The sequence below is a fragment of the Lampris incognitus genome, chromosome 12 (genome assembly GCF_029633865.1).
Source record: "Lampris incognitus isolate fLamInc1 chromosome 12, fLamInc1.hap2, whole genome shotgun sequence".
Classification (NCBI taxonomy): Eukaryota; Metazoa; Chordata; class Actinopteri; order Lampriformes; family Lampridae; genus Lampris; species Lampris incognitus.
In genome coordinates, this window is record NC_079222.1 from 17,023,939 (window position 1) to 17,035,783 (window position 11,845).

At 45.0% G+C, this 11,845-nt stretch overlaps 1 protein-coding gene across 1 annotated transcript; it reads right to left on the reverse strand.

Moving 5' to 3' along the window:
* Positions 1-159: 159 nt before the first annotated feature.
* Positions 160-11,845, reverse strand: prune2 (prune homolog 2 with BCH domain). The gene is made up of 10 exons (XM_056291069.1): positions 11,774-11,845; positions 9,835-9,915; positions 9,481-9,684; positions 8,570-8,746; positions 7,995-8,097; positions 3,338-3,469; positions 2,024-2,110; positions 1,729-1,827; positions 1,570-1,605; positions 160-211 (listed from the first exon to the last, which is right to left on the reverse strand). The coding sequence occupies exons 2-10, from the start codon at positions 9,887-9,889 to the stop codon at positions 160-162; spliced, it is 945 nt and encodes a 314-aa protein (XP_056147044.1). The 5' UTR covers positions 9,890-9,915; positions 11,774-11,845.

An 11,845-nucleotide genomic window follows, 5' to 3' on the forward strand; every position in this document is an offset into this window, starting at 1 on the left:
AAAGCTTCTGGCACCAGCTTGGTCTGGTTTGCTGGGAAGACAAGGAGAAGAAAAAAAACAAAGACATTAAAGATGGGTCTGTTTATATATGGGTGACAGGCTGCAGAGACAAGGCAATTTTTCTTCCATGTGTGAAATTCAACAAGTGGCTTGGAGGACTTATTCTTCTCTGCCTGCTGTTGGCTCTGGTCCCTGCAGAAAACTATGCACTCTCCAAGAGAAAAAAGACAGCACAGCGGTTGTAGACATAAAAATATTCTGTGGTGCGTGACACAGGAGTATGCTGTGAATTGTGGAGGACATGCAAGTTATGATTCAGAAGGCCATTTATTCAGCGTGAGCAGGACATAAAGCATGCAGTACCACACTTCTAGTTCGAAACCCCCAAAACAGTGGTTAGACTGTTTGTCATTTCATTTGAGTAGCAAAACTGTGTTACGCAGAGCCTTAATCTGCAAATGTACTTGAGTGTGACCGAGTCTTGTCCCGGGAGAAGCTATTTTTATTTGAGTCTGCAAGTGTTGCTGGGGTGAATTTTCCCTGGTTGAATTAATTGCACTTGTGAACTGCACTTCAGTGGATCATATTGGGAGATTCCACCTCCATTTGGTAAGCGTTTTCTTTTCTTTTTTTTGGGGGGGGGGGATTTTTCCTCCTTTTTCTCCCCAATTGTATTTGGCCAATTACCCCACTCTTCCAAGCTGTCCCCGTCGCTACTCCACTCCCTCTGCTGATCCGGGGAGGGCTGCAGACTACCACATGCCTCCTCCGATTCATGTGGAGTCGCCAGCCGCTTCTTTTCACCTGACAGTGAGGAGTTTCACCAGGGGGATGTAGTACGTGGGAGGATCACGCTATTCCCCCCAGTTCCCCCTCCCCCCTGAACAGAGGAGGCGCTAGTGCAGCGACCAGGACACATACCCACGTCCGGCTTCCCACCCGCAGACATGGCCAATTGTGTCTGTAGGGACGCCCGACCAAGCCGGAAGTAACACGGCGATTCGAACCGGCAATTTTCGTGTTGATAGGCAACAGAGTAGACCGCCATGCCACCTGGACGCCCGCCTTTTATTGTTTTGATTAACCACTTCTGCTTTTATCCTTTAACTCCTTGAAAAATCTTGTTCTTTCAATGCTCTTCTTGTTAGTCAATCTCTTCATCTTGTTCACCTCTTATTTCATGTCTTTTTATGCCTTTGTATAAAGCCCTTTGAATTGCCTGTGTGTATGAAATGGTCTATCTAAACAAACTTGCCTTGCCCAGTTTTGCCGTGGTGATATATTCCATCATACATCAACAAAGCCTCACACTGCAATAATAACTGGTTCATTGCTATTAATGATAAATGAGTTGAGGGAGAAGCATTTAGCATCTTTAGCACTTTTCTATCTTCTCCCTTTAATTATAATGATAGCCAAGTCTAATTGGCCCTCATCCAACAGAAGGGTTTCTGTGATCTTAAAGAGAGCCATCCGATAGATGAGAGCTCTGGCCAAGGATAAAACTGAGATAGGGGCTGTTGCCTCTACAGAGGGAGTGATGACAGGCTGACGAGAGTTGATGCCTACCTTGAGTTCTGTGCTTCTTTCAGCTCCTGATCAAGTCTAGAGGTGACAGTTGAAATGACAAGATAAATATAGTCATTTAAAAGACAACACGGGCTGTGGGGGTTTTAGGAGTCGCTGGGAGCTTTGAAGGGGTGGAATGGCAAGAACGATGCAGCTCACCTAATGATGCACTCTGGGATTTGTAAGTAGTCCATGGGGATGAGATCTTGCAGCTCGTCCAAGCTCTTCACATACTTTACTTTATTGCTGAACTTGGTGCTGTAATAAAACACACACGCGCGCACACACACACGCACACACACCGATTCAAATGTTCACTCGACTGTTTTCATTACATGGCAGCAAGTTTCCATTTCTCTCATTTTCAAAAGTGGGAGGCTGGTGCACAGAGGTGTTACAAGCTTAAAGTACACGTATCCTAATGTCTGTGTAAAATATAAGGTGCGATTTTTACCTTATGAAGGGCCTGGTGATGGTTAGGATGGTCCTGATAAACCATGAAGGATGGACAATGATGAATGATTTCAAATTCTTCTTGAGCCTGGATAAATGATAGGCCATGCATCAGCCTTACTTTTTTTCTTTTCCAATACCACGTAGCTCTACATGTAATACGGGTAAATTGGTGATACACAAATTGAGTCATGGGCGTTTAGAGTGTTTTAATGTACAGGTAGTGCCCGGGCCACGAACGCCCGTACTTACGAACCGACCTCCATAAAGCCTATTATTTAAAAAAAAATCAAGTTACACACAGTGGTTCGTACTAACGAACGGACGGACTACTTTGCGCGACGCTCAAAAAACTGCGCATTTTAGGCGGTTCGTCGGCCCGAGGGAGAACAAGGTCATGCCGTCATCGCCATTTTAAGTCGGATCGGGTAAAAATTGTTGTGTGCGTTGTGTTTTCGCTCAAATTTTTCGTGTGTTTACCCTCGTAATCATGGCTTCAGAGTAAATCTGATACAAGTGATGGTGATGCACCGAAGAAAAGGAAAACGATCACGATTGAAACGAAAGTGGAAATAATAAAGCGTTCAAAGAGAGGTGAAATGCTCTTATCATTTTTCCACTTGCCCGGTGAGGCGGGGAGGCGAGCCCCAAGCGGGCTCACGTTTCTGGCGTCAAACGGCCGGCCTCCCCCTTCGCGACCCGCTCCGGGGACAGTGGCAGGTGGGGAGTTTGAAATGTAAGAAATGTTTCTTTAATGTTTTTATACCTATACATACATTCTCTCTCTCAATTATAAATACTGTACTGTAGTTAGATTTACTATTATTACGACATTATTACATTTATATTATATGTATTTATATATTATAGCGAATTCGGGGGGCACCCACAGGAACCGCCGCGGCCGGGACGCGAACCCATATGTCCCGTGCCGCGGGAGACATCGCTAACCGCTCAACTAAAGGGTCCGACCCGTTAGCCAAGGGCTAACATGTCTACTTATCCATGCACGTTACAATATTATTATTATGTTATTTATATTTTTCATTCTTGTATTTATGATGTTTTAGTAAACTATATACTATATACTAAGGCAAACATTTGACTAATTGATGCTAGATGTGAATTGTACGTATCTGTTCCGACTTGCATACAAATTCGACTTACGGACACACTCAAAAACGGAACTCGTTCGTAACCTGGGGACTACCTGTATAGACCTGTAGTTATTTTTTGAGAACTGAAATTATTTACCTTTACAATGCTATGGAACGCTACAAAAATGATTATGTTAAACTTGTTTAGTTGAACCAACCTTCTGTCAATCATCTCATAGCATTTCTTTAACCAGCCTATGCCAGGCATTTTCCTGTGTGGGGTGGCTCCATTCAGGTAGAGAATCATATAGTCCTCTGCTACCATCAGCTCTAGTGTACTGATCACGTAACTGAAGACACACACACACGCACGCACGCACGCACGCACGCACGCACGCACGCACGCACGCACGCACGCACGCACGCACACACACACACACACACACACACACACACACAATTATATGCAAGGGGTAAATACATTAATGATCACAAAGTAGACTTCCACCCTCAGAAAATTGGTAAGGAAGTACGTTTCTACTGTTGTTAGCTGACAATCTTAATATTTCTGTATTAGCTGGGGAAAGAACTTTAAATTTTGTCCATTTCTCATTCGGTTTGTTGTTGTCCTGTGTGTTCACTCCAAGTGTTTTTCGAGGTAATGGGTTGAACCTATCCTGTTAGCATACAGGTTGAACCATAAATCTGGAGGAGCAGCCACTTTGCAGCCAGCTTCTTAAGACTATGCGCATGAAAGCAGCAGCCAGTAATGGAAGTTGCATTATGAGATGAAAATGCAGAGATGATTATGCTAGGTGAGTTTGAAGACGATATGTAACTATTTATGTATTTATATGCTTTCATGGTCAGAATATTTACAGGCAACCAAATGTCTTTTTTGACACTTTCTATTGCTAGTGTGTTTAAGACAATTGCTTATCTATGAATATCAAAACAATAAAAACCTTTGCACTTGCTCATTTTAATAGTTACTGTCTAGTAGGTCTCCCCCAGGAAAATAAATTGGCACATAGCATTTCACATCTTTACAACAGCAGCCAAATTAAGAAGAATAAAGCCGGTTGCAGAGCATTGAGGCATTTTTTCTTTTTTCTTTTAGCATTTATTCGCCAGAACAGTAGAGCCGGGCAAGAAACAAGGGTGAAGAGCTGGGGAAGGCATGCAGCAAAGGTCCCATGGCCAGATTCAAACCTGGGATGCTGGAATTAGGCCTGAGCCCACATACGCAACTGTCTGAGCCACAAGCAAGCCCCTGGTAGTTGCAGACTTTCAGGAAGAAGTTAAGTTGTTGTGGCTAACATGGCAGACATAGCAGGCCAAAGAAGACCTTTACCAACAGACTCTACAAAATCAACAGCTACAACTAAGGTTCTGACGATCACGGATCATCTCTCTCTCTCTCTCTCTCTCTCTCTCTCTCTCTCTCTCTCTCTCTCTCTCTCTCTCTCTCTCTTTCTTTCTTTCTTTCAACCGCCTGACGATTTTGAAGCTCAACATTAATTTTTCCTTCGATGCAGTTGTGGTTGTCAAGTCAAGTCAAGTTTATTTATAGAGGTGTTACCTCCGGCTTGGTCGGGTGTCCCTACAGACACAAATGGCCGTGTCTGCGGGTGGGAAGCCGGGTGTGGGTATGTGTCCTGGTTGCGGCACTAGCGCCTCCTCTGGTCGGTCAGGGCGCCTGTTTGGGGGGAAAGGGTAACTGGGGGGAATAGCGTGATCCTCCCACATGCTACATCCCCCCGGTGAAACTCCTCACTGTCAGGTGAAAAGAAGCGGATGGCGACTCCACATGTATCAGAGGAGGCATGTGGTAGTCTGCAGCCCTTCCCGGTTCGGCAGAGGGGGTGGAGCAGCGACCAGGACGGCTCGGAAAATAGCGTTATTGGCCAAGTACATAGAAAAAAATAATTATTTATCAAGCACATTTAAAAACAACCCATGTTGACCAAAATGCTCTACAGCCCAGAGCAGGTAGCTAAAACACAAATGAATACGAGAAACGGCCACATAGACATAAAGGCAGATAGTTCGTAGGCACAGATAAACAACACATGGGCATAGGCACAAGCCAGAAATCAGCCACATGAGGAGGACTCAAAGCGCTAGAGAATAAAAGTAAGTTTTAGCCGGGACTTCAAAGAGTGGATGGAGGGGGCAGGTCTGACAGGGAGGAAGTTGCTGTTCCACCATCTAGGGGCTGCAACTGCAAAGGCGCGGTCACCCCTGAGCTTATGTTTAGATCGCGGGACAGCCAGGAGTCCCAGGTGAGACGACCTGAGGGACCGGGAGGTGGAATAGAGGGTTAAAAGGTCTGCGATATAGGAGATAGCCAGCACATTTAGGGCTTCATAAACAAACAGGAGAATCAGTTCTGAACTGCACAGGCAGCCGGTGGAGGGAGGTCAATATAGGGGTAATATGGTCCCTCTTCCAGGTACCTGTCAGGACTGGCCATTTACAGGCAGCATCGGGATGACTGACTAATCTCAATATATCAGGAATCTGGGACAATTTATTGTCATTTCTCTTTTATATATACACGAAGTTGTGCTAATTTATGTAAAATACTGTCTGTTTATTCGGTAAAAGAGCATTTATTCAGTCCTTTTAGAACAAGAGGGTGTTTGGGGATGGGGTGTAGAGACAGGTCCTGTGTTTGTTTTTATCTATGCAGTGGATGTTTAATTTTAATTTTAAACAATTTAGGATTCTAAATAGTATAATTATGTGAAATGAAACAAATCTTAAGATAGTGAGCGAGCTAGTGAATCTATAAATATGTAAATTAGTAACAGAGTGAGCAAAATTGGCCCAGCTCCCAAAAACTGTGCACTGTAAGTACACAGTAAAAAAAAAAAATCTTATTTAATCTCTTAAAATGCATTTGATTTTATCTGGCTCAATACATTACCAGGTCGTACAAAAAAAAAAAAAAAAACGTATGTGGCTCCATCAACTATGATGTGAGCCACTTTTAAAAAAAATGTGTTGCAACTCAGAAAAAAAAAACATCAGTTAACCCAAAGACAGATGTTACTTAAAAACCAAAAGTAAACAATTTAATTTGATATCAAGAGTCAAAAGCAACAACTCCTCCGTCAAAACCAATACTGGAAACTCAGCCATTAACTTCAATTTGCATATCGGGAAGGTAGAGACAAAACCAAAGTAAACTTTGTTGAGATTAAGACTGCAAGATTATGTAAACAACGTAAGATTCGAGAGTCAGAGACAATTTTATTATTTATCATTCGAAATATGACACAAGGGGCACTCGCTGTCCGGATGTGAAAAACAACTGCAAGATTTTGTTTTTCTCCTCTCCAACATAAGCGCAAAAAAAAAGTGGCTTAAATCTTGTCTTGATGCATGCGCCATAATCCATGGAGCATGCATCAAGACATTTTGACTCATTTTGGTGAGGATTGCCTCAGACTTGCATGTGAGTACGAGTAAACGGCACGTAAGATGGCAGACTACAGGAACCACCTGAGATTTTGATTGGCTCAAATCTTGCTTGTTGGATGGGCTCACTTGCTTTGACTTTCCCCTCTTCTCCTTCCCCACATCGATCTCTTCAGTCTAGAATCCACTATTTCTCCCTCTAACCCTCGTTTCTCCCTTAAACCCAACCACACGTCGCTCCTGCTTCTCTTTCCAAAGGTATATTTTTATTTGTGTTGAGGTTGACAAAAAATTTTCTCCCAACTATCCTCTGCAGAAGTCCCCCCTATTTCTAACCTCACTGTCTCCGTTTGATATCTTTCTGCCCCCAACGTCAAGGTCAAATTCAATTTTCCCTCCTGGAGACCATCACTCTTTATTTGTTTGCTATCACGATTGCTGTGAACGCCTTCCCCCCAACACATGGCTGCGTATCATTCACTACAAAGGAGCTCAACCCATCAAAAATTATGGACAGGTATTCCTCCCTTTACTTCTTCCCAAATTTCATAAACAAGCCGAATTTACTGAATACCTCTGACAGCACACCCTGTTGAACGTCAACCAGACTGTGTAAGTGTTACGTTACAACTGTGCCAGCAGAGCTGTAGGTAAGTCAGCGTTGTAAGTCTTTGCCAACAGTGTTGGCTGTTATTTCTTCAATTAGATTTCTTGATCCCCAGCCCCCCCCCTCCGCCTCCGCCCCCCGCTTCCACAGAAGGGCCAACGGTGAGAGAGAACATATTTTGTGTGATTTACTTTTAAACTCGGGGGAGCCACGGTATTAAATCCTTTTTTTTCTTTACCCAGCTACTTCTAAAAATTGCTGTGTAATCAAGATTTCCCCCAACTACAGGCGCCCGGGTGGTGTGGTGGTTTATTCTGTCGCCTACCAACATGGGGATTGGGGGTTCGAATCCCCGTGTTACCTCCGGCTTGGTCGGGCGTTCCCTACAGACACAATGGGCCGTGTCTGCGGGTGGGAAGCCAGATGTGGGTATGTGTCCTGGTCGCTGCACTAGCGCCTCCTCTGGTCAGAGGGGAGGGGGAACTGGGGGGGAATAGCGTGATCCTCCCACACGCTATGTCATCCTGGTGAAACTCCTCACTGTCAGGTGAAAACAAGCGGCTGGCGACTCCACATGTATCGGAGGAGGCATGTGGTAGTCTGTAGCCCTCCCCGGATTGGCAGAGGGGGTGAGGCAGCGACCGAGACGGCTCGGAAGAGTGGGGTAATTGGCCGGATACAATTGGGGGGAAAAAGAGGGGGAAAATTCCTCCAACTTTATTCTATCTTAACATCTGTCAAAATGGTAAATACAATAATAAAACCGAAGGCCATTCAGTCAATAGAGAGGTGCAGAGGTAGATAGTACCTGAGTGTGTTAATCTGTGTTGTCTTTTACTTACAGAAAGAGGTGTTCCATCACTTCATGGTAGTCCTCTCTGTTACTATCTGGCAGGTAACAGGCGGCAAACACTATGATGGCGTTAACTCCGTTACCATAGTAGCCTGTACGACATGAAAGAAAAACAACAATGAAACAGTTATGAAATTTTAACATTGTTGTTGAGGGATTGTTATTGCTAAGAGATTTTTTCCCCATAATTTCACTTCATTCTGTCACTCATTTGTATCATTTTTAAAGCAAACGAATATAATTCAGGTGTCGTATCTACAATGCAACAAATATAACAACAGACAATAGATAATATGATATGATGCCCTTTGCTGGACTGGTTGCCTGTCCAGAGTGTCTCTCCGCCTGCCGCCCAGTGAGTGCTGGGATAGGCACCAGCATCCCCGCGACCCTGAGAGCAGGATAAGCGGTTTGGATAGTGAATGAATGAATGAATATAATATGGTGTTACTAACAGAACTATGGTTAGTGGTTTCAATCATTCAAGAGCCACCCATAACATTTCAAACACTTGTGGTTAGTGTCCCCCCCCTCCCAAATGGTATTAATTATGTCACTGGTCACCTCCATGGGAGATGACTTTCCGGTAGGGCTCAATGCTCATCATATTGATGCGGTGCTCCTGCTCCCCAATGATAACCGTCCTCCATAAACTGCCATCCTGATGCACTTCCTCAGCGCCACATGTAAGGATTGGTTCACAAGGCATCCTTGCGCTGTTCTTATTGGCTGCTGCAAGTTCTGGAATTAGGGGGAAAAAAAAAAAATATATATATATGTATATATAATATATATAATAGTAGCGTATTATGGCGTCTTTGGAGCGACTATAATCCCCAGTTATGCTTTCTCACAATAAACACAGTTAGATGGTTATCTTTTACTTTTGGGGATTTTTTTCTCCCTTTTTCTCCCCAATTGTATCCAGATAATTACCCCACTCTTCCGAGCCATCCCGGTCGCAGCTCCACCCCCTCTGCCAACCCAGGGAGGGCTGCAGACTATCACATGCCTCCTCCGATACATGTGGAGTCGCCAGCCGCTTGTTTTCACCTGACAGTGAGGAGTTTCACCAGGGGGATGCAGCATGTGGGAGGATCATGCTATTCCCCTCAGTCCCCCCCGAACAGGTGCCCCAACCGACCAGTGGAGGTGCTAGTGCAACGGCCAGGACACATACCCACATCTGGCTTCCCACCCGCAGACATGGCCAATGTGTCCATAGGAACGCCCGACCAAGCCGGAGATAACACGGGGATTCGAGCCGGCGATGCCCGTGTTGGTAGGCAACGGAATAGACCGCCACACCACCTGGACACCGCTGGATGGTAAATCTGCCAGAATAGCGTTATTTTCCACCCATAATATATAGTAATAGTTGAGAAACACTGACCACACCTTTTTGGGGGGTTTTTTTTGGGGGGGTGTAATTGTATGGTTCTAGTCTACTGCTCTTTATATTCAGATTGACCTACCTTCCGAGTTCATTTCAGTGACAGGGTAGTCCAGGTAATCCCACTCATCTGGAGTCTCAAGGTCATCCATATTAACGTCAAAGTCATCAGATGTCTCACCAAGGTCATCCTCACTTTGGTCCGGTGACAGGCTTACTATATGTGTTACAGAGAGCTTCCTTCTCTGGGAGGGTTGTCCTTGGAGGGGCAGCGTGGTAGGAGGGGCTGACCAAAGTAGCATATCAAATTTAAATGTTTGAAATTTCAATAAATTTCTCTTTAAGATATTTTTTTTTACCTTAACTTTAGTCAAGGAAACACCAATAACAATTTCTGTGCCATCAATCATGGTTATGAATGACCATTCATCCCCACCTGGTCTTGCTTCGGCCCCCTCAGCGCTCATCTTCCTCTCAGATGATTGGTCCATCCGCCTGATCACCCAGGGCGTCCTGTCTAAAGACAGCGGAAAGAGGCATTTACCATGCTATCACTTCACAGCTGCCACTCTGGATCTTAAATGGAGAGGTCAGTCTTGGAATAAAAATGGATAGAGCCCTTTCTTTAGGTGATATCATATATAGGCACAGCCAAAAAAAAAAACTGCCTTCCATGTTGACTATTTCACAGGTTTCTTCGTTTCATCTGAGAAACTGTACACTGTATTGACTTAGGGATATACTTTTATTAATCCCGGCGGGGCAATTCTTTCTCTGCATTTAACCCATCCTAGCTGTGTAGCTAGGAGCAGTGTGCCGCCGCCGTGCAGGGCCCGGGGACCAACTCCAGTTGGTCTTGCCATGCCTCGGTCAGGGGCACAGACAGACAGGAGTACTAACCCTAACATGCATGTCTTTTTGACAGTGGGAGGAAACCGGCGCACCCGGAGAAAACCCACCACAGACACGGGGAGAACATGCAAACTCCACACAGAGGACGACCTGGGATGACCCCCAAGGTTGGACAACCCCGGGGTTCGAACCCAGGACCCTCTTGCGGTGAGGCAACAGCACTAACCACTGGGCCACCGTGCCGCCAATTTGCTGTCCAATCAACCTAACCACGTGACATTCCCATCTGAGCTGAGCACATTTACACGTGGTTTTACAAGATGTCACTGATACGCTTTTTGGCTGTGTCTCCTAACGACATTGTGTTGAACATAATCCACCCTCCATATCAGCAGGCAGCTGTGAGGAAGTATGCTGCTCACCAAAACAGCAAATAAAAATTTGACTATGAAAAATAAAGACATCAGTAAAAGAAACACGCACAGAAATCATGCTGAAATTACGTGTTGAGACATATTGAGTCTGTTGTTGTACACACCGAGTCTTAATAAAGCCACTTGCTGTGAATCAACATACTGCCAAGCAGATTTCAGTAGTTACATCTGGACAGAAGGGGAAAGATGTAGGGCAGGATGGGGGTGGGGCAATGTTGTGAGGGAAATGGAGGAGGGATGGAAAGGAAAAAGGTTTTGGGCTTAAGAGGCATCTGATCTCCCCTCTTCCCTTGTGAATTATCCATCCAGCCTAATTGGGGGGGGGGGGGCGAGAGGGGAAGGCCGGGAAAGAGGTGGGGGGGGGGGATTTTGTTACATCATCAAAAGCCCATTCTGCTCTTCGCTGCCTCTTTCTGCTGTTGATTCAGGTCCAATATCCACATGCTCGCTTGAGCACAGACTGGGCACAGATGCAAATTCACAGGATGTCACACATGCTCACGCACATTAAAAGGAAAAATTATAAATAAATACAGATCCCCGTTCCTCTCTCTCGGGTGTGCTTGGGACAAAGAAAATCTGATTGCATTAGCAACTGCAGGAGAAAACTGCTGAGTAGAAACGCTGATTCCGGCAAACTGATGAAGAATGTCATGCCGAAGAGTCGCAGGAATGCATTGTGTAGATATAATACACAGAGAGAGAGAGAGAGAGAGAGAGAGAGATCCTTTGGAAACACACTGTGACACACACCCGTACACTGTAAAGTAACTAGATCAGCATCAGCTGTTGTATGGCTCCTCCATGGAGGATGCTGAGCTGCATCGAATGTACTTCCACAGCAGCATAGGAACCGGTGCTGATGACAGCAGCCCCTCCCTCACTCTCTTCCTGTCTCCCGGCTGTGGTGGGTGGGGGGAAAGATATATATATATATATATATATATATATATATATACACACACACACACACACACACACACACACACACATATATATATATACACACACACACACACCCACACACACACACACACAACTCTTTTTTCTTCTCCTTTTACTTCCACCGAATCAAAGCCATCTACTCACCACTGTTGGGGCACAGGAATCTCTGTCCTCCTGTGTCTCAGAGCATGGATGTATTTCCAGCCTCCCCTGCCT

Excerpts from the sequence above, each read along its gene's own strand:
- prune2 (XM_056291069.1), bottom strand. The coding sequence starts at position 9,889 with ATGGACCAATCATCTGAGAGGAAGATGAGCGCTGAGGGGGCCGAAGCA. Across the intron at positions 2,111-3,337 it reads TATGAGATGATTGACAGAAG|GCTCAAGAAGAATTTGAAAT; the intron begins GTTGGTTCAACT and ends TCATTTATCCAG. Across the intron at positions 1,606-1,728 it reads ATCCCAGAGTGCATCATTAG|ACTTGATCAGGAGCTGAAAG; the intron begins GTGAGCTGCATC and ends TGTCACCTCTAG.